Source organism: Pecten maximus, chromosome 3 (genome assembly GCF_902652985.1).
Source record: "Pecten maximus chromosome 3, xPecMax1.1, whole genome shotgun sequence".
Classification (NCBI taxonomy): Eukaryota; Metazoa; Mollusca; class Bivalvia; order Pectinida; family Pectinidae; genus Pecten; species Pecten maximus.
The window spans coordinates 29458449-29481413 of record NC_047017.1 but is presented as its reverse complement, the minus strand read 5'-3'; the positions used below and the strand labels follow the sequence as shown (position 1 = coordinate 29481413).

Sequence of the window (22965 nt, the reverse complement as noted above, 5' to 3'; positions counted from 1 at the left end):
TTTTATACAGAAGATGGGTCTCAGACAAATCCAATACAACGTTACAAGCGGTAGTACCACTTGGTGAGAGAAGGGACATACTTCAACAATACCATGACGGTAGAACTGCAGGGCATTTAGGAGTTCGGAAGACTCTCTGTAAGATAAGGCAGGGGTATTACTGGCCTGGTCTGCAAGGGGATACTAGGAGGTATGTTGCCGGCTGTGAAATTTGCACCAGGCGCAAAAATCCAGTTCGGAAGAATAGAGCGCCAATGCAAATAGTCCAGTCAGGTTTCCCGATGGAGCGTATAGCCGTTGATATACTGACTGACTTACCTGAAACAGGAAACGGCAACCGGCATGTGTTAGTAGTTGGTGACTACTATACGAAATGGATGGAATGTTTCGCAATGCCTAACATGGAGACAACCACTATTGCGACTCTGATAGTGGAAGAGGTCATATCAAGGTTCGGCATGCCATACGCGATCCATTCTGATCAAGGCGCTCAGTTTGAGAGCAGGTTATTTGCAGAGATGTGCCAACTCCTTGGTACGAGAAAAACACGTACTTCACCGTATCATCCCCAGAGTGATGGTATGGTGGAAAGGTTCAACAAAACCTTGGTGACAATGCTTAGTGCATTTGTCAACGAGCATCACACAGACTGGGATGAAATGCTGCCGTACGTGACCATGGCATATCGTTCGGTTGAACAAGAAACCACGGGTTGCACTCCAAATTACCTGATGTTAGGGCGAGAAGTAACAACACCACTCGACATACAATATGAGATGCCAGTAGACGACAAATCCATACCTCAGAATGAATGGGTGTGGACACTTCAAGAACGCATGGAAGAAGCACATCGGTTTGTGAGGTTGCATACCGATGGCGAAATGAGGAGGCAGAAGAAATACCATGACCAAAAGGCTTACTGGAACCAGTACAAGCCAAATGACAGTGTTTTTGTCTTCTTTCCAAGAGTCAAACCAGACAAATCTAGGAAGCTAACGTCCATGTGGCAGGGACCATTCAAGGTGATGGGGAAATGCACAGACGTTACATACAAGATACCTTGTGGGTACCGCGGAAAGCCGCAGGTTATACACGTGGACCGTATGAGGCGTCATCGGTCACAAGTATTACGCGGCGAGGAGAAAATTGAAACTTCAAAGCACCAGGCAGATGAGGCCGGGCTTGAGTTATCGGAACACAAAACCGTTCCAGAATGCCAGGACTTAGCGGAGGACACTGATGTCGATACTGTCGTTGACCCGGGACTAAGACCAGAACATGGTCGCCCGCGCCGCAGCAGACATCCTCCGAGCTGGCACCGCGACTTTGTAGTATAGTTAGGTCAATAGAATAGTGTACAAATCCAGTAATATACATGTATGTTTTTTATGTCATTGAAATGTTTGATTTGGTTACATCAATACTATGTGAAATGGGATATTTCCATTATATATTTCAGAAGTATGGTGAAGACAAAGACAACTCCGCGACAGGCAGGCAATCGCTGTCCGATGTGTGCTGGGAGATTTGATGATGAAGCTGAATGGGCAAAACATCTAGTTGACTGTGGGAACCGGCAGAGGGCAATGAAAAAATATGAGTGCTCTGGTTGCGATTACGCAAGCATAAAGAAATGTGACTTCGACCGGCACATTAAACGTACTGGACATGGGGAAGCGCAGACCATCTCGGAGAGCGAAGATGAGTGGGAGATGCAAGACCCTGGCAGTCTTCTGAGTCCACTGTCGACGGACCAGGAAGAGATTGGTGATAGTATTGCTCCACAAGACGCCAGAGACATTACTAATGTAGATGATGATATTAACCGTCCCGACCACTTTCCTGCTAAATCACCATTGGCTGAAAAAGTGGCAAAGCTGCAGAGTTTGGAGAAAGCTCCTGTTGAGAAGCAAGTGGCACAGGACTTTACGATCAGAAAGCGCACTTCTCCATTGCCGGTATCGTCGTCTAAACCCAAGGCAGCCAGGCCTTGTACTTCCCTTGTTAACAGCAATAAGAGCACAATTGACAACTTCACCATGACAGGTGCGCATGAATTCCTCTACGCAAGGCTCAGTTTTGACGCAAGCACGCAGACTGAAGCACCTGTGAAGACCTTTACTAAGAAACAGACGGTCACCTACGATAAGGATGGGAGAAAAATCATCAAGGAAGTCATTACCGAACAGTGGGTAGAATAGGTTATCAACGAGAAGTTGGACATTCAAATCCAGTAACAGTTAACAAAAGACATTTGTTTAAGGAGCAAGTAGTCCTTATAGTTGTTTAATAAAATGTAATGCATGAAACTTTCACTTGTTCATAATTGGTATGTGGGGACACTTATACCCGGAGGCGTGGGTAATGTAACGGAAAGCGAAAGTAGGTCTTTTGGCGGGAAATGGAAAACGAAAGTAGACCTCGTCCGGCAGAAGCTTCAACGTTACGTCCCAGTAAAACATGTAAAAGACATAGATATCTGTAATCACGTGGTACTTTCGTTAGTATAAATACAGGTGAGCTGAGCTGCTCGGGTGTCATTCTGATTCTGATTTCGACGAGTGAAGATCAAGGCAACGCTAGGTACGGTTTATGCTGTATAATTATATAGCATAACAATACATATAACAGTGTGGGCCTGAATAAGGCTGGAATACTAACACACTGTGAGGTTAGCGGATTGACAGGGTTACGGTACTGTACTTATATTATCACAGCGGTGATAAGGGAGCCTGACAGTTGACTGTTGGCAGTGCACTGTTGGCAGGTCAGGTGTACAGGTAACTCTGGGAGGCTGACCGACGTATAGCTAGCGGCCGGGTTGTTGTGTATATATGTGCGCATACAGGAGCTCGCTGCAAACAGCAGTGAGAACGGCGGTCTGACGGACTGGTGCTGTATGCGTGGTTAACATATACACAGGCTCTAGCAGAGTGCGTATTGCAGCGGTTTTACTAGTAACGCGGTAGCGGCATTCAGAATCGCTGTTGTTAGTAGTATAGATAATTACGTGGTGGTCAGACAACAACTGGATACAATCATACTCATTGTTTTTACGCCCGGGCGGCGTTACGCTCTTATAGCAGAACACATATATGTATATATTGTACTTAGGGTAATATGTAGTAAATATCTCGAATCCCAAGACGTGACTTGGTAACGAACCCCTTACACGTCACACATGCTACAATTGTGATAATTTGTTGTTTACTTTTCATTTTGAATTGTTATATATGTAGTCAATACAATATCTCTATCTAGCAGAGACATATATATCTGTATATATGTCTCTGCTATCGAGCTCAAGTTGCATTGTCTTGTATCTTGGTGGTGTGCTACCCCGGAAGTTCCATAGAGTTATCCCCTCTCAGTGCCGCTCACGGAAACCGCGGGAAACAGTAGTGATCAACAATAAATATGGGGGTAATGTACCTATTATTATTATATATTTGTTGTTAGCTGAATACTGTATAAACCATTAACAGTATAAATTATTTCATTGAACATTTATTTCTGTTGTTAACATTACACCAGTAGGACCATATGGTGAAAACCGATGATCGATCGGTCCAGACACCATGGCCTTTATACCATATTCAGGATAACCACATGTGACTTCTTCTTTGGTTGACTAAGTTAGGACTTAGGTCTGGATTTGTCGTGGTCGCTAGCGACAATAAAGCTGTTTATATTTTTGATACTTTTTCGAATAAGTATCTGCTACAACAGTAGAACTTCAGATTTGTCGTAATTAAATCTTGACAAAAACGGATTTTTTCAAGTTGCATATCTGTAATGTTTTCCTATGAAATCATGTTCATGTGTTAAGTTAATAATGCTGATAACTAAGGATTTAACCGCTTGCATACGTTCAAAACATTTGTATTCCACTTTTAACTATGAAAAAATAAAAATGTATTAAATATTATTTTGCAGAGAAAATCGGCGAAAGGAAAAGCAAAGAAACAAAAGAGGAAAGAGGTAAACATGGGTATTGTTTTGTGGTACTGCAACGTCTTTTATTGTAAACAAAAGTATCGATTAGAAAAATCCAATTTAGTAGTCAAAGATTCCTCAGGCTCCGACACTTGATGATAGATCTAGACATCATGGTGGACAAATAACTGGTGTTGTGCATATATACGTGTGAAAACTTCAATTCAAATTCGTCGGTAATATTTAGTGTCAATTAATTAAGTTACAATTAATGTAGGTGCAGACAAATTGTATCCTCATGAATAAAACCTGCCTTACACGCGTCGAGAATCAAGACGAGAAATGATAAAAAAATCTATGGTTGCTGTTCCATTAATATAAATCATCCATGCAGTCAAAATAATACACTTTGGCTATAGACTAGTCTCTACAACACTATTAAAGATAGCAAATTTTAGGAATCAGTAAAATATGGATGACATTGAACTGTGAAAAAATGTGAATATCTTCCTCAATTTTGAATAAAAGGTTAGTATACTACAGTGTACCCTCTACCTATCGATCGCCACCTGTATATATATCTACCGCCACCCTCGCATACCACCATCCGCCACGTTCGTTCAAATACAAACGTCCAGAAGCGTTATTTATTTTCCTCGACGATATCGCTATTTTGTTCTGTTTTTTGGTGATCGAGGAACTCTTTAGTGTTCTTTTTATAGTCATAGGATATTTCCCGTTTTCACTTATAAATTGTACAGGTGACAACTTTACGCTTGGGTGATTTTCTATCTCTCGGGTAGATTGTTATTTGGATGTTTTTATTATGTCACATCCACAGACACATATGGTTTGGTTTCGAAAGCATGACTGATTTCTACTCACTTTGTGTTCCTATTGTGTATGGTATGAACGTTTGGCTTCGTTAGTCTAGTTGGAAAAGCCTATGCCGAATACTTTCGCATGGAGTTCAACAGATAATAATGGATGCCATATGGCAAATTTGTGATTTATGCAAAAATGTAGAGCCTATAGAATAATTGGCTATACTTATGTACATGTGTATTGTAACTTAAGTCGTGCAATGTTATTATGGTGAGATTATCTTGTGTAGATAACCTAAAACACAAAATTAAGAAAATCATATATGTATTATAATGATAATACAATACATACTGTAAATACAATACTCACCTTGTATTTAATGAAACCTTGGTAATGCAATCTCTTATACAATTTCATGGTTGTAATCTTCAAAATCCAATACTATAGCCACCCTCGTTATACCGCCATAACTGCCGTGGACGAAATGTGGCAACATAACAAGGGTAGACTGTATTATAATTAACAAAGAAATCAGATGCTTGCCTCTTGTGATACTGCTATATGTGGGATGTCTTAAATGAAATGTTCTTGTTTTTTCAGGAAAGTGCTAAATATGCTGTATCCTTTGCCAAAGTGGAAGCAGCAAATAAGGTAATACATAACTTTTCAACAGTTCCCTTTATTTCCTGGTAAAATGATTAAAGTATAGTGTTAGAAATAATGTTGCATGTATAATTAAGCACTCCGAGTTTTTCTCATCACCAGTCAGATCAAATAATGTTGATTTCAGTTCTTATCAATTTTTGTGAAAGAATTTTTTGGTGATGTACAATGAATATTCTAAATATTTTATACATAATTTTAATCTTGCATTTGTGCTTTTAAACCAAAACATGTGTATGTCTAGCTTCTGTTCCCAGATTGGCACTTAAACAAAACATCAAACAAAACGTCTACCTTCTGTTGCCTACATATCTCAAATTGTTGTATTGTCTTCATAACACTATATCTTCTTAAGAGTATTTAGATGCATATGTACATGCAATAATATAATTGCAACTTTCACCAGCACCAAAGTCAACAAGTCTCTTTTTCCAAGTTTAAAAAATTGTATAACTTGTTTGTGTTTTTCTTTCAGATTAAGGATCCATTGGATTTGGTTGCACCCTTCAGAAAATATGACAGAAATGGGTAAAAAGTGTTCCTAAAGCAATAGGATCTATGATATTCGTGTGTAAAAGTGCAAACTGCCCACTCTTTAGACTATTAGTAGTCACTTGTGTGGTTTACACTAAAATATGCTTTATGATACAAATATCAATATGCTTATTGTATGTCATAAGAGGTGAGAGTTTGTGTGCCCCCTGCAGGATCAGGGATGTTTTCTTCTTTGTCTTTGTTCAGGGGACATTGGAGAGCCCCAAGAGTAAGGCCTGCTATATCCCACTGCATGTTAATCCTAGATGGTAACTAAAAGTGGGCCCCTGAGGAATCGGGGATTTTCATCAGTGTCTTCTATATAATAATGAGGACATTGAAGAGATCAAAATAGATCTTCAACCTCCATTGTAACACTTTTGATCTGAAATCTTTCCTTTCTTTCCTCATTGCTGTCTTCCTTTGCTTTGTTTTCTTCTGTAGATGTCTCTTGACAGCCTTCATTATATGACCCACAAGGAGGGAACTTTGTCAACAATGAATTTGTTAATTTATAGTTTAGTCCTCAATCTCTTGTCTTGACCACGGCCTTGTGGTTTTTGTTGACATCTTGGGTCATGCTAATCAGGTGTGCATGTGCAGCTATTGGGTCAGTTTGAGTTTACATGAATGTGGGTGGATTTCATTCAAGGTCGTCGGGACAATGTTTTTGTGTGGAAATATTATAGCTCCTATATGTTTTGCTGCAATTCATGGAGCTCTTGAAAATGTTGTAATTATAAGTTTAGGCAGCTTTAAATTTATGCTGCCATTATAAAATTGTCAGATTTCTCAGTTTTATCTATACAATACTGATAGTTGAAATCAAAGGGGGGGAAAATATGTAGAGTATGCATTTTATAATATGGTAAATAATCTAGATGTCATAATACGTCACCATAACTTAACATATTCCATGATCAGGGGAAATAATCCATTTCCTTTAGTTTTGAGAATTACTATAGGATTTAATAAAGAGACTGGTTTGACAGCCTGAAGAATATTTTGTTTTTTATCTAATGATAATTGATGATTACATATATATTTTACCTTCAGTCGGATTATATCACTGTTTACCTGATGATGCTATTATCTAAGATGATGAACAAATGTCACCATTTCTGTACTTAAAGCAGATAATCAAGTGTTTTTTTGTTTGCTTTTCACAGGATTAGTCTGACAATAGAATTTTTTCGAGCTGAGGACCTGAGCCAGGAATTGACAGATTGGGTATTTAACCTCACTAAGAAGAACATGCAGAAATTGTAAGTTTCAGAGAGCAAATCAGAACCAGGGGTGATCTGGTAATATCAAAGTCGTGAACTGCATCATTGTTAGCTCACCTGCCCGAAGGGCAAGTGAGCTTATGCCATGGTGCGGCGTCCGTCGTCCGGCCGTCCGGCCGTCCGGCCGTCCGGCGTCAACTTTTTAAACGAACATTAATGTTCGGTTATTGTGATCAAGAACTGGACTGAGAAATATAACCATATATGGTAGCCACATTCACCAATACGCCATCTACTGTCTGTTTCAATGAAATATGGCTGCCCCCATTGCCTTACGCTTCAAATAATTTACTTGCAAAAACATCTTCGTTTTATATAGTAGTTTTACCGAAAAGGTTGAAATGTATTCAGTAGGTGTTTTCAAGATGCATACGATTTGAGAAATGCATAACGCTAGCGAAATGAGAAGACTAAATGAACCTGAACTTTGCGAATAACTCCGGTCCAGGTCAATATATTTATGTAAACAACTATTGCGCAGGCGCATTCGTCTCCGGATGTTTAGAAAGTTTTGCTCTTCTGTGTTCTTTCCAAAACGGCTGACATTATAGCATAGGTCTGCAAATGTGTCCGCGATTTACTTAAATGTGTAATATATATATTCTAGAATGTTACATCATTATCAACTAGGTGTGTATTTCTATAATTTAGAGAAAGAAATATATCAATGACGGCATACGAGACGATACATTGTATCATACTATACTGTAGTTACTGTACGTGTTTGCGAGAAAGAACTGTACATATGTATAGGCTTACAATTAGGTGGCATTTGTGGTCAGGGTGACTGGTCATAGCGTTAAAATTGTCATCGATTTCCATATACCAGTTTCCTTTGACGAAAATGACCCAATAAATCAAATGCAAATGATAATATCTTGCTATGTGCACGGGATTGCTTGTTGTAGGCGATACTTGGAACGTATTTACTGTTGTAAGGGAGGTAACTGCAAGATTTACGGAAATCAAAAATAAACCAATTTGATTGGTCGATTCTTCCTTCACTTTGGCATGGGGTGTACAATCGAAGTGACAGATAACTACGGCAATATTCAGATGATATCAACAATAACATTTTTGGATACGTGTGGTTGGCAGTTGTTGTCATGTTTAAAATGAACAATTATATAGCTTGTTTTTATTTCGGCAAAGACGAGAATATTTACTGAAACGGACCACACGTGAAGCAGACTTGGAAATACCGAAACGAAGAAAAATCGGGCTTAATTATAATATAAATTGGCATTATTTTCAGAGGATTGACCAAAATATATGTTCTGCAATGCCTGATTGTATCATATATAAAATATTAGAGGTTTATTTGACCGAATTTTAAATTAATTATTCATTTGCGAATCGCGGCCCGATTGTCGTTGGAGTTGAATTACCGAAATGGCCGATAGTCGACCCAAAATCGATATTTTTACGAGAATTTTTGTTTTCTTTTACCTGAAAGTATTTTGAAATAATTTGCAAAATACCGAATTCACGACCAAATTTTCGATTGCGACGAACTTCTGTGACGGTGTTAAGTTCATGTTAAGTTATATCTGATTAAAATCAGCTGTTACATGGCTACGTTTACTATGCACTACGGCTACTAGGTATTTTTTTTAAAGACGGAAATCCGGATTATCTAAAAACAAATGCAAAAATACTTGTGATATTCACTTAATTTGATATTCAGTCGTTAATTGTTATCTGTAGTTTGATAACTTCTGATATTTTGTGATTGATACTCTATATAATATTGCTGTGGAACTTGTGTTATTTTTCAAACAAATTCATTTTAATAATTTGTTAATTTAGAATTTTCATCAAGTCATAATCAAGACACCATACTTCAAACACAGAGTAATCGATGAATTGATAAACTGAAAATTTAAGTCAAGCAAATGAGTTAATATTTACCTTAAATATTTTTTCAATATACAACAAATGTTCAGATGACTATTTGTGCCATGCTGTTACAAGATTTCAGTTACAATTCTAAAATTGAATTAGTATGTAAATATATGTTATCCTGTCAATATCCACAAAGCGAGTGTAGTCTACTGTACTCAAAATCATGCCAGTAGATAGCGGTACGTATACTTACTGCTTACATCTAGTGCTTACTTGTGTGAACTATTAATCAATAACAAAATGGTTCATATATTTCTATATATGACTTCACAAATTATGTGGTGTCTGAAGATCTGAATGAAGTGAATAAACGATGTATTAAATTATTTTTATGAAATATTCAAGTCACAGATCATTCTCTTTTTTAAAATATTGATTTCAGGTCCATTTTGGTAATTCAAATATGACTGCAATCAGGCCTCGAATGGCGAATGATTACAAACATTTTAAATACGTCTCGGTCAAATAAACCCCTAATATTTATCATATGATTAATTTTGACATTGGAGAACATATAATTGTGTCCATTCTCTAATATAAGCACTGGTAGAAAGTACAGAATAGAGCTTGATAAATATATAATCAAAATTACTAATTACCCCGGTAAATATAACATTTTACGTAAACCTCCCATGACTGATGGTGAACTTAAACTTGCAAATCTCCTGTGTCATTCCAATTTTGATATGTGTAAATATATACACGAACGGTATATATATAGATATAGATATGGAATTATTCACAAATTTGCATACAGTTATGGAATCTTATAACACCCCAAAAACTGTTCTCTCCACATAAAGGATGTGATTTGTGCAATTACATTGCTGAACTGTGTGGTTCATTATGATTGGATGGTCAACATTGGAAAGGGACAATAAATAGGGAATGTGTCATCCCATCGAATGGACTGTAACCTTTATCAGTTTGAAGTTGAAAATGAAGCTTGAAGTTTTCTTTTCCTGTTTGCTGAATTATTTGATGAAGATAGTCTTTATATGGTTGTTATTCTTTATCACATTGTGTACAATGCTGTAATTATACCAGAAGTATATCTTCTCATAAAAAGATTTATTATACATCAAATGATTCCTGAACAAAAGGAGTCGAAGTTTTTTGTTTTGAAGTACCATACATGCTTAAGTATAGTTTCAATAGGATACAATCCTAATCCGGGCCTTGATTAGCAGCTCTGGTTTTGGTTTTCAGTAGTTCTTTATGTGTGTTTCATCATATTAAGTTGAAATATGCTAAACTAACGATGGAACTAGCCTAAATTTAGTGCATATTAGAAGTTGGCATCAATAAGGTCACAGAGTCCTGGCTGTATTATAACTGATGATGGCTTCCCGAAAGAAAGAAGACATATTTTATTTTCATCCATCCAAGATAGATCAATAAACTTCCAATTTCAATCAGGACCTTACAGAAATATGCATGTGTTCAATCATATCAGAACAGCTGCAAACATTTCAAATAATTGGCAATTAATTCCTAAACCAATATCAGTAAATTTATCGACTTTAAACTTAGAAGATTACTGATTTTGCATTAAACAATAATGTTCGTTTACAGTACTTCCAGTACTTTGATTCATTTAAACAACTTCTTCTCAATAACCAGGAGGCCCAGGAGCTTCATATTGGGCCTGTAGCATGCTGGGATGAAGGGCTACCAAGTTTGTTCAAATAAATGACCTTGACCTTCATTCAAGGTCACATTGGTCAAATAGGCTATAATCTTCAAACGACTTCTTCTCAATAACCAAGAGGCCCAGTGACTTGATACTGGGCCTGTAGCATGCTGGGGTGAAGGGCTACAAAGTTTGTTCAAATAAATGACCTTGACCTTCATTCAAGGTCACATGGGCCAAATAGGCTATAATCTTCAAACGACTTCTTCTCAATAACCAAGAGGCCCAGGGACTTGATATTGGGCCTGTAGCATGCTGGGGTGAAGGGCTACTAAGTTTGTTCAAATAAATGACCTTGACCTTCATTCAAGGTCACATGGGTCAAATAGGCTATAATCTTCAAACGACTTCTTCTCAATAACCAAGAGGCCCAGGGACTTTATATTGGGCCTGTAGCATGCTGGGGTGAAGGGCTACTAAGTTTGTTCAAATAAATGACCTTGACCTTCATTCAAGGTCACATTGGTCAAATAGGCTATAATCTTCAAACGACTTCTTCTCAATAACCAAGAGGCCCAGGGACTTGATATTGGGCCTGTAGCATGCTGGGGTGAAGGGCTACTAAGTTTGTTCAAATAAATGACCTTGACCTTCATTCAAGGTCACATTTGTCAAATAGGCTATAATCTTCAAACGACTTCTTCTCAATAACCAAGAGGCCCAGCGACTTGATATTGGTGCTGTAGCATGCTGGGGTGAGGGGCTACAAAGTTTGTTCAAATAAATGACCTTGACATTCATTCAAGGTCACATTGGTCAAATAGGCTATAATCTTCAAACGACTTCTTCTCAATAACCAAGAGGCCCAGTGACTTGATATCGGGCCTGTAGCATGCTGGGGTGAAGGGCTACAAAGTTTGTTCAAATAAATGACCTTGACCTTCATTCAAGGTCACATTGGTCAAATAGGCTATAATCTTCAAACGACTTCTTCTCAATAACCAAGAGGCCCAGGGACTTGATATTTGGCCTGTAGCATGCTGGGGTGAAGGGCTACTAAGTTTGTTCAAATAAATGACCTTGACCTTCATTCAAGGTCACATTTGTCAAATAGGCTATAATCTTCAAACGACTTCTTCTCAATAACCAAGAGGCCCAGCGACTTGATATTGGTGCTGTAGCATGCTGGGGTGAGGGGCTACAAAGTTTGTTCAAATAAATGACCTTGACATTCATTAAAGGTCACATGGGTCAAATAGGCTATAATCTTCAAACAACTTCTTCGCAATAACCAAGAGGCCCAGGGACTTGATATTGGACCTGTAGCATGCTGGAGTGAAGGGCTACAAAGTTTGTTCAAATAAATGATGTTGACCTTCATTCAAGGTCACATGGGTCAAATAGGCTATATTCTTCAAATGACTTCTTCTTAATAACCAAGAGGCCCAGGGACTTGATATTGGGCCTGTAGCATGCTGGGGTGAAGGGCTACAAAGTTTGTTCAAATGAATGATCCTTGACCTACATTTAAGATCACAGGGGTGAAATCGGCTTAAATCTGTAAACAATAATTTTGCGATAGCCAAGAGCCTCCTAGACCAGATATTAGGCCAATAAAATGTTGGAATGAAGGACTAGAAAATTTATTAGTATGAATAAACCTAGCTTACTATGATAATCAGCATAGTATCTGTAGAAATGAACTCAATCAACTTCAAAGTTGCTGTAGAGCCAGGTGAGCGATACAGGCCCATTGGGCCTCTTGTATTGTAAATTGTGTCAGTTTGACATGGTCAATAAGTAACATGGTGCCATCTTAAATACTGCATACCTGTGACTGCTTGTATCACCTGATGGAATAGAGACCTCTGTTGATTATCAGGAAATTGAGCTCTAAATTTTGTCTTTTTAACAATTACTTGAACAGTTATGCCTGCAACTTGACTTCAGGTGAGTATTTGAAAAAAATGATACAATGATGATTTACTGTTTCTATAGATACGAGGAGAGTGATTGGGGCTGGAAGGACAAAGAAAAGCTAGAAGAGATGACCGAAGAAAAAGCACTCTACCTCATAGCCACAGACAAGGACTCTAAACCTGTGGCATTTACACACTTCAGATTTGATATGGAGTGGGACGAGGAACTAGTTTACTGGTACATATATTTATACTAGATTTGACTATTAAATGCTGGTTCTTGGGTTGAGATGTAAACTGAAGGAAAAGGTTATATGAGGCTCAGCTCCAGCCTCACCCTCTATAAATCTTACCTACCTTCTATGGTTATATACCCTACTACATAACTAATTATATCATACTGGGGCCTGCTTTATAATTGAAGTTTTGTACTCGCTTTGCTGCCTAAAGTTGAATCTCAACACTAAATGTAAATAATTTTCTTGCAGTTATGAACTTCAGATAATAGAAGAATACAGAAGGAAAGGTATTGGGAAGTTTTTAATGCAGATTTTGGAATTGTTAGCATATAAGTAAGTAAATCTTTTTTTTTTTCTTCTTCTTCTTTTTGTTATATACCTGTAATACTAAATATTTTGTAATTTTCCCCCTGTTTGTTAGTGGGGATAAAGATAATTGGTTTGTCAGTGTGTATCTTGCCAAACTTGTGATATCACTTACTAATTAAAAGTACAAATATAATTACTTATACAAAATATATCAAGTTATCTCTGAGAAAACTAAAGAATTCTGTGAATTTTTGAGACAATATTTCTGTAATTTAAAATTCATCGTATTAAAATGATATTGAAAGTACTGGATATTGCAGTATTTGTCAGAAATTAAGTCCACTGACATGATGTTGTGCGTGAATGTACTACTTTGTTTTTTCAGAACTGAAATGATAAAGGTCATGCTTACAACATTCAAAAGCAACAAGATGGCAGAAAGTTTCTTTATGAAAGCTATGAAGTAAGTTCTAAATTCAGTATTGTGTAATTGCTGTGTAGTGCCACTTTCAAGAGCAGTTCATTTAGCTCTAGGCCTAAATTGAAAGTCATGGTCACAGCTACAGAATCATTTCATATGATGCAGGAAAAAACGTCTTGCAGTGTGTTTCTGTCTATTAAATAATGAAGAACCATTACAATTATTAGTTTCCTTGCGTGCGCATGTCAGTCAGTCCATCCACTAATTTTTCCTCATTTTTCTCGGCTTCAAGGTATGTTGATGAAAATTTGGTATATCACTTCAGTATGAGTAGCTACAGAACAAATTAGAGCAGGGGGGGGGGGGGGGGGGGGGGGCAGTCAGTCAGTCCATAATTTTTCCGCATTTTTCTCAGCTTCAAGGTATGTTGATGAAAATTTGGTATGTCACTTCAGTATGAGTAGCTACAGAACAAATAAGAGCTTCAAGGTCACTTAGAATTTTTAGTGGAGACCAGCAGGTGACATGTATTGATTTAGCAATACGAAATACCCAGCATGTTTGTTCATGCTATCAATCAATTTAGACCCATATTTTGTTTAGATTACATATGATATGTTAGTGTGCTAGATAGTACAGAACATTTGAAAACACAATTCACATATGATTCAATATTGTTTGTTTACCTCCTTTCCCTCGGGTACTTGATGGTTTTCCTGGTGTTTTTCAGGTATACGATGGACGAGACATCTCCAGAGGATCCAGTATGGGAGGAGAGAGAATACAAATACCAAATACTCAGTAAAGAAATAAAGCCAAAGCCAAGTTCTAAACCCCAGATCCCTAAAGAGGAAGCTATGCAGACTTCACCTGTGAAGGCCGCCTCAGCATAGCCATAGCCTGTTCTTATCAAATTGTCAGCTAGAAAATAGTAAAGTTTTAAATGTCGAATTGTTAACTGGGAAATAGCTAAATTCTTGAATTGTTAAATTGTCAGCTGGAAAAATGGCCAATCTTATTCTAATCACTGGCTAGAAAATGTTACCCAAGTGCTGCTATAACAGCCCGTGACACAGTAATGGAACTGGAAACCTATAGCTGTGCTATCCTTGGCTACTGACATTATTTTTTTCACTGAACAAACGAATTCTGGATGATCATTTCCTTGTTGGGACGGTTGTACTACAACTTTGATTCAGAAATTGACCTTGTTACATCTAGTATGCTGATTTTGTCAGAGAAGTAGAGTAAATAACATTATGGAGTTTGTTCATTATGGTTTTGTGATTAGGAAACTTTCAAACAAACTAGTCACAGACAATGCCATATTAAGAATTCTCAAATGACAATGTAATGTTTTGTGTAAATCATTGCTACCATCATGTCTGTAGTATTACATTCTAGTAAGGATATGGTCTGAATCTGTGTCTTAAACAATTGCTTAAAATAAAAGGCTCTATGTAAGATGGGGTGTAGGGTGGTGTGTGTTGTGAGGAGTGCAAGTTTCAGAATTCCCGGTACAGTTTTAGTGTCACACTGGTAATGCTGGTCAATGATAACCAGATATTACAAGTGTTTAAACAGGTTTATGGATATTCAGGCGAAAGAACATTTAGTACCAAGTATTGATATTTCTATACTTGTACATTTACCGTAGGTATTTTTGTATGAATCTGTCCTAACTTTACACATATGTAAGGATATACAGATATTTACGTTTTTAATAAACATGTTGGACGAATATTGGAGTTGGTTGTCACTACATCTTAGTTCACCATAGTTTGTGAACCAATCAGCTGATATTTGCCCACAAACTAAGTATTAAGTTGTCCTAAAAAATCTATCAGACTGAAAGAGTTCTGATTTTTTCAAATTCATGAAATACTGTTTTACTGGTATGGCAGTGTGTACTGTGTACCGGTAGATACTTTCCTGTAATGTTGAAGCTATTTAAATTTGGTTGAGTTTTGTACATTTCTTGAAATTTGTTGACTTGAATCGGAAGACAAAACCAACCAGTTATAAGAGATGAGCATTCGAATCTAATAGTAACATAAGGGAAGAATGCTTCATATTTAGCAAACAATCATGGTGCGCTGTTCGAATGGCCCTGCGTTGAGGGTCCGTCGTACGTCATAAAACAATTCTTGTTATCACTATTTCTCAAGAAGTACTGGATGGATCTTTCTCAACTTTCATATGTAGGTTCCCCTTGGTCCCTAGTCGAGCCCTTTAGATTTTAGGACCGATCAGAAAACAAGAAGGCTGTCGGACAGCCTTCTTCACATTTGAAAATGAAATTTTCAGTATTGGAAGGATACTTTTGAATCTTTGTGTAGATTTCCGTTCGGACTGTAGTTGTGCCCATTCAAGTTTGAGTCTGATTAGGAAAAATGGCTTTGGGTAGCCATCTTCAGTTTTGACAGTGGAAATTTATTGATATATTGAAGATGTCTTTAAAAGATCTTTCTTAGACTTCACATTATAATGAGGAATAGGGGAAAGTAGTGAAGAGATTGGTCATAACAACAAAGATCATTCAGAGGGGTGCCAGTACAAGATTTTCAGAACTACTGAATAGACAACACAATATGAATTGAATTCTTATACAAAAGTTTATTTTGTACATCGTTGGTTTATAAAGTCGCAATATATTTACAAAAAAAATACAAGCATGGAAATGCATTCAGCTAAATTTGCATACCTTGATGGAATGAGACACTTCGGTATGTCTTGCATAGCTAATTTGTATTTAGGCCGTATATGTAATGTACAACCCAAGTTTGTTACAGTTTATTGAAATCCTACGATTCCCTCTCATAATACATCCCATTCACAATCACAACGGTCCTCCCTTCAATGATTGTAAATGAGATGTAATACAAGAGGGATGTTAAAAGGATACGAGTATCGAGACCTTGCCTATCTCCATTACGGCTCTTCCAGCCAGATTACCCTGAACGGCTATGGTCCCAAGTGTTAAAATTGATTAAAAATAATCTTTATCATGGTAAAACAGTTATCATATAAAAGTAGTGATATGATAGCACTTGAATGAGAAATCGCACCAATGAATGACAGGATCATAAATCTCTTCATACTGGAAGACGGGAAGGCTGTGACGACCCTTCATGATAGATTTGGCCGTTCTGCCAAAAAATGTTCTACAAAAGTTCTTATGACAAATACTGTAAACAATTTCTCCAATGTTTGATTACAAGTGATATCTAACAAGCCTTTTTGGCAAAGAAACTGTTCACAAATTATGTGAAAAATCAATCTCGTACAATTTGAATTTGTGAAAAATCAATCTTTTACAATATGAGTCAATAATACTTCTAGATTTACTTTCAACATCTGTTTAAAGCAAGAAAATGTTTTTTGGCTGCAAAATACAAAAATCAACAAAATGGCAGTATTGTTAAATATTTTGGCAAGTGTGGAAATGCTCACGTTTCACTATCATGTGAATGTGCCTTTCTTCACTGCACATACATATACATGTATTTACAAATTGTGGGGAAAGCAACGTTTGAAAATATCACAAGACTTAACTTCAATTATTTACAGTGTGATGTATTGCACAATAAATAATGAGTCAAAGATTTTAAACAACATATCTACAAATATAGCGTCTTAAAACATGACGGGTAACAATTATTAACAAACATGGACACATTGTTAAAGGTACAAATAAGGAGAATGGTGTCCGGTGTTAAACTTCAGACATGTCTGATACTTAACACTTTTAAAATTGAACAACAATTTCCCCAGGTGTCGCCTAAGGTAAAAACAAGCCATTTTTGTTTCGTTGAAAGTACACTTTACTAGAGAGACATACACCGATATTTGTCGGCTTATTACAAATCATTCTATCACAACACAGCAATACAAATGCCTAAATGACATGCCACTTGGAAGACATTGGGAGGTATGATACTGATATGTTTGTATGTATTAGAGACCATAGTTCTCCTCGGTAGAGACATGCAATCACACTCGCTATTGGTAGAGATGGTTACATTCCACAGAAGTCATAAGATTAACACAATAGAAAATGGAAATACCAAAAATGCATAGTTTCAACATGAAATACATATACAGTGGAGCCTAATAATTGATATAGCTGGTGTCAACATGGACATGTTCTTTCATCTACACCAACAGCTTTCTCTGACTTTGTGGCTCTCCATGAAATCATCACAGCTGAAATATAGATCTTGTTGACAGAAAACTCAGAAAATCAAAATCACAGCAAGAAAAGCTATTGGGCATATTATATCAGTGAAACGTCCCTATACAATGTACCAGAAAATATAGGATATTTATTGGTGGAATGTAACCATCACTACCATATACATATATAAATACAGGAAAATTAAAGTTTGGATACCCAGGCAACATGGGGTCACCTCATCATGCATCACTACTGGTTTGGCAACAACATAAAATGACTAGGTTCACAAATGACATCCTTCCTCACTAGGGCGTGGTTACTAGAAACCGCTGTAGAGTTCACCTCATGGTAACTACAGAGACCATACATACTTATGTATAACATCTCCAGTCACTGTAGAGATCCCACCATGGTAACTACAGAGACCACACAGATTTATGTATAACATCTCCAGTCACTGTAGAGATCCCACCATGGTAACTACAGAGACCACACAGATTTATGTAGAACATCTCCTCCAGTCACTGTAGAGATCCCACCATGGTAACTACAGAGACCTCACAGATTTATGTATAACATCTCCAGTTGCTGTAGAGATCCCACCATGGTAAGTACAGAGACCATACATACTTATGTATAACATCTCCTTCAGTTGCTGTAGAGATCCCACCATGGTAACTACAGAGACCACACAGATTTATGTAGAACATTTCTAGTCGCTGTAGAGATCCCTCCCATGCACTTATAAAGATAATTGTTTAGACTGTACAAATAAATATGCTAGATGGAATAAGAATAATTTACATGGAATATAAGTCTCCTATTTCCCATGAACCAAGAACTATTTTATAATGAAATAGTCTTGAGCACTTTAAGATCACCATACATGATTTAGCTGTGAACTCGCGCTTTACACACAGACTTTCATAATAACACACTGTCCACTTAATACATCACAATAAACCATCGCTCACCTTTTTACACAATCACAACCCAAATTTAAACATACAAGACAATTAAGCTTCGAACAATCAGCCATTGGATTGTTTCTAACGAAACATCAAGAAATAAATTTCAATTAATATAATTGAAAATGATTCAAAATTAAAAAAAAAAAAAAAAAAAGTTTTCTTTTTTTCAAATGACAATTTTTGAATGCCTGAACATAGATTTTAATATTTTTAGAGACTGACTAGATCAAAGTCTTGTTAACATCAAAATATAACTCGCTCTAGGAACAAATGTGGTCAAATATTCACCAGTATTTAAGAATTTTGGCAAGTGGGAAAGAGAAATAATAGTTTCCCTCTGTTTTAGATTTCAGCCCTTTTCTGATTTAATCTCTATCACCAATCACAGGCCATTATGAATGTGTTTGTTTACTCGGTTAAAGTACTACCAAGCTGTAGTTATTCCCCTTTGTTACGGCTTCTCTGCCTCAAGTTTTTGTGTTACTAGCCGCTCAAACCGCTCTAAAAGTTTATCTCCAAAGCTAGAGAGCACTGGCTCTAAAACCTCCCTGGGAATGGTCACCGGTGTTGTGCTGCTCTTGGAAAATTCTTCTGAATCACAAGTTTGGGACAATAGATCGGACAATGTCCGTCTATTTTCTCGGACTGCCTCAACCAGTATTGATGCAGCTTCACTGGATTTGTTGTCACTATTCAGATAGACCTGTCAATTGGAATACAGTTACAGTTAATACTCAGGATAAATGTGTAGCCTTACAGTCACTATAATTATATGAATACATTATAAATAATATTACAATAATTACAAGACAAGCTATTTCAACTCATACTAATCTACTTGTTGGCCCAGATGAAAGCGCACGAAGAGTCCTACTGTGGATACCCCAAGAAAACACACCTTATCGACAGGTGACCCGAACTATTTCATGTCTGATCGAGGAATCAAGTCTGGTCTTCTAGTGAAGGAGAGTTTGTGCCACTTTGTCACCTCAATACCTACCTTCATTAAATCTAACCTGGCTATAATCTATATGTTAATCAACACTCCACAAAGTATGCTTAAATTTCTAAATCTTTGGTCATGCCAAAATCTACAAATTTCTTATGACTTAAATATATTATATAGATGTAAAAGTAGAATTGAATCCCTTTTTGTCAGTTACACACCTGATCATACAGATCTGAAACCTTATTCACCGATTGTCGAAGTTCTTTGACTGCCTCCAAACAAATCTGGAGGTAATCTGAAAACAGGAAAAGAGCATATAAGATAATAGAGTAACCCTTACAAACAACAAGATATCTGCTGTTGGTAATATCAGATAGAGATAGAGTTCATGTTGTCTGGTTCACAAGGAAGAGTATTGGTGATTTGATCGATTTGGATTTGGTAGAACACTACATTTCTGTTGACTTCACTGACATGGCAATATAAGGGTTATTTCTTATCAGATTTCTGATTTCACATTTCATTAGTTATCCACCTTATTTAATGACATCACAAGAGTTACCTACCTTGTTTATGGACATCAAAAGAGTTACTTACCTTGTTTACGAGGACTGATGGGTGTAAAACCATTGGTGACACTTGGTGAGCCATTGAGAGTTGACCGGTTGGAAATGATAGATGATGGTGTTGACCTTGTACTGGACGTAGGCCAGTCTGACTGGAGGTTAGAGGTCAGATTGGTGGGAGTAGAAGAGTTGGGCTGGTTACTAGATGTTACAGACACTGTAGAATCCCCACCGTTTCCATGGCTACCAGAGACTGCCTCTAGAGCTTTACTCAGTGACAACCTTCAATGTAAAATATTCAATGATTCAACTTATCTACTTTGAAACGTGATGTACAAAATCAAGCTTTATATGTAAAATTACTTTATCCTTCTTTAACTGATCAAAACAGATGGAAATATGTCCATCAGTATCTCATAAACTTACCTTTTGCTGCTGAAGTCAAGCTCGGAACTGAACGACGAGGACTGTATGGTGGTATCCTGTGGTGGGGACCTTTCTGATCCCTCATCAGAGTCAGATATGTCATAGGCTATATGGTAATTACTGTGAGGGCTGAGGCTGCTACCAGGTGAGGCAAACAGTTTGGTGGCAACATCCGAGTCGAGGCTCGAGCCAATCCCAGAGGAACTGCGTGGGCTGAGTGTAGAGCTGATTGGCGACCCAGACTTAGCCGCAGTTGGGGCGGTGCTTGATGATTTATTGGGGGTGAGGGTGATGTGAGCTGTGGAGGTAGACCGCGGACTAGACTGGGGAGAAGAGTGGGACTGGAGCATGGCAATCCTCTCCTTTATACTAGAAGAGTGTCCCAGACCATCCTCATCATCTTCCTCCAGCCCTGATGACTGACTCACATAACCAGACACATCCTTGGTACAGTTTTCCTCACTATTCACATCCTCTGAATAAAGATCTCTCCATTTTGGAGTTGATATCAAATTGGTACCAGACATGGCTGGAGACTTTGTTTGGGAAGATGGCGCCTGGTTTGATGGACAGTCCCTTTCTGGTAAGTCATTGGGACTAGCGTCCAGCACAGATAAGTTCTGGAAGGCTGCTTCCATGAGATTTTTGCTGCGTATCTCTGCTGCAGTTGTCTCTATCTCTGTTGCTATCTGTAGGTGGGTAGGGTCCTTGTGCAGTGACCGTGGAGATGAGGAAGTGGAGGTTGTATTACAAGTCATTGATGAGGATGAAACTGTTGTCATGGTAGCACTGGTGGCACACACAGAACTTGCGTTTGCTACTGTGTATGTTGGGAATGTTGACGAATGTAAAGATTGTTTACTAGTTGATAAGTTTGAGCGTAAAGATGATTTTGTAGATGAGGCTGTTGAAGATACTGATGGTTTTGAATGAGATAACTTTGTAGATGACGATGTGGTTGTGATTGTTGAAGTGTTGGAAGAGGATTTGGAGTTTGACCCCAAGATTCCTGACTTCCCCAACAAAATGTCTTTAGCCTGGGCCAGGGTGAGTTCTGACACACCCTTACGGTTGGACTGAACTGCCCTCCTTAGGAATGTATCCTGCTTGCCCTTGGTGACAACACCCTTGGAGGGAGGGGGCATCAGATCTTTGTCCTCCCGGCCCACTGAGGACTTTTTCACAGTTTTACTGTCAATACTTACTGCTGGAGAGGCTGGTAAAGACAGCCTACCCGCCCTTGTGGCACTACTGCTCCGCACATTCTCCCTCTTTGAAACCCCACCGCCTGTTGAGTTACGTTTGGCATCTGCTTGAAGCTTGGAGGTGGGGGCCCGTGTTTGAGAATCTTTCTTTGAGGATATCTTTGGAAGGTCCTCATCGAGAAGGTCACTATCTGATAAACTAGCATCCAAACGTGCTTGTAATTTTGATGGAATATCATCACAATCTTGGTTTTTATCCAAGGCCTGAACAAGATTTGGAGTTGAGGTGTAGAGGGAGGATAGTTTTTTGGCCTCCATACGCGGTCGAGATTTGGGCAGGGACAGACGCTCACCACCGCTCAAGTTTGTCATGGACGTGCTCTTAGTGAGGTTTGTGGAATGTTTGGGTGTCTGTCTGTCCTGCTGAGCCAGGTTGTTCGAGGAACCCATGGACTTCTTCGCCTTGGAGCTTTCTGTTTGCCTATAGAGGGAGCTGTGAGACTGAGACCGAGGTGTCACCTTCTTTTCTCCGCTTCTTGTGGGCACTTCCACACTGACCTCCCGTCGTTTCTTTTCCCGTTCTAGAGTTAGAGTTGATGGACGTGACTTGCGACTAGATGACTTATTGGTAGGTGTTTTATGATCACTACTGTCCTCACTAGTTGACGATCGACTGTCCCAAATGGTAGCTGTAAAGACCAGACAACAGGTGATATACACAAAATGTACCACATAAACCAACATTGTCTATCAAGTCTTACTGGGTAAAACTGAAATATGTGAAACGTGTAAAACATGCGCTAATTACACTATGTATAGTAAGATCTATGAACTAACCTCAACACTTTGATATAGTCTTCTGAACTAGAATAGATACTCTTAAATATATATAGGCAAACATAATTTCTGTGTCATATTTCTATATTATAATGCAAATCAAACTAGATGATCCTGTAAACTATAAGATTATGTCTATAGATTTAACTAGTAAGTGACAGGAG

The 22965-nt window shown here is 37.9% G+C and overlaps 3 protein-coding genes across 7 annotated transcripts in view; 2 read left to right on the top strand and 1 right to left on the bottom strand.

Annotated features, from left to right (window-relative positions):
- The first annotated feature begins 1463 nt into the window (after positions 1–1463).
- LOC117322700 lies at positions 1464–2201 on the top strand. Its single transcript, XM_033877639.1, has one exon. It carries the CDS (start codon positions 1464–1466, stop codon positions 2199–2201), a length of 738 nt encoding a protein of 245 aa, XP_033733530.1.
- Positions 2202–3346: 1145 nt separating this feature from the next.
- LOC117323849 (N-alpha-acetyltransferase 40-like) lies at positions 3347–15411 on the top strand. Its single transcript, XM_033879337.1, has 9 exons — positions 3347–3423; positions 3937–3981; positions 5362–5412; positions 5900–5952; positions 7128–7223; positions 12781–12939; positions 13190–13273; positions 13635–13712; positions 14401–15411. Exons 1-9 carry the CDS (start codon positions 3418–3420, stop codon positions 14561–14563), a joined length of 735 nt encoding a protein of 244 aa, XP_033735228.1. The 5' UTR covers positions 3347–3417; the 3' UTR covers positions 14564–15411.
- An 855-nt stretch (positions 15412–16266) lies between these two features.
- The window catches only part of LOC117323848 (mitogen-activated protein kinase-binding protein 1-like), a 99274-nt gene continuing 92575 nt past the window's right edge, over positions 16267–22965 (bottom strand). For all 5 annotated transcript variants that reach the window (XM_033879331.1, XM_033879335.1, XM_033879334.1 and 2 more), the window contains 4 exons: positions 20760–22653; positions 20365–20615; positions 19986–20062; positions 16267–19521 (listed from right to left, as the gene is read on the bottom strand). In XM_033879331.1, the coding sequence (XP_033735222.1) occupies positions 19270–19521; positions 19986–20062; positions 20365–20615; positions 20760–22653 (2474 nt within the window). In that variant the 3' untranslated portion in view covers positions 16267–19269. The remainder of the gene's footprint in view (positions 19522–19985; positions 20063–20364; positions 20616–20759; positions 22654–22965) is intronic.

Bases quoted from the DNA above. Each gene is read 5' to 3' on its own strand.
- LOC117322700 (XM_033877639.1), top strand. From the start codon at position 1,464: ATGGTGAAGACAAAGACAACTCCGCGACAGGCAGGCAATCGCTGTCCG.
- LOC117323849 (XM_033879337.1), top strand. The intron at 5,953-7,127 runs GTAAAAAGTGTT...TGCTTTTCACAG, and splicing joins AGAAAATATGACAGAAATGG to GATTAGTCTGACAATAGAAT. The intron at 13,713-14,400 runs GTAAGTTCTAAA...GGTGTTTTTCAG, and splicing joins TTCTTTATGAAAGCTATGAA to GTATACGATGGACGAGACAT.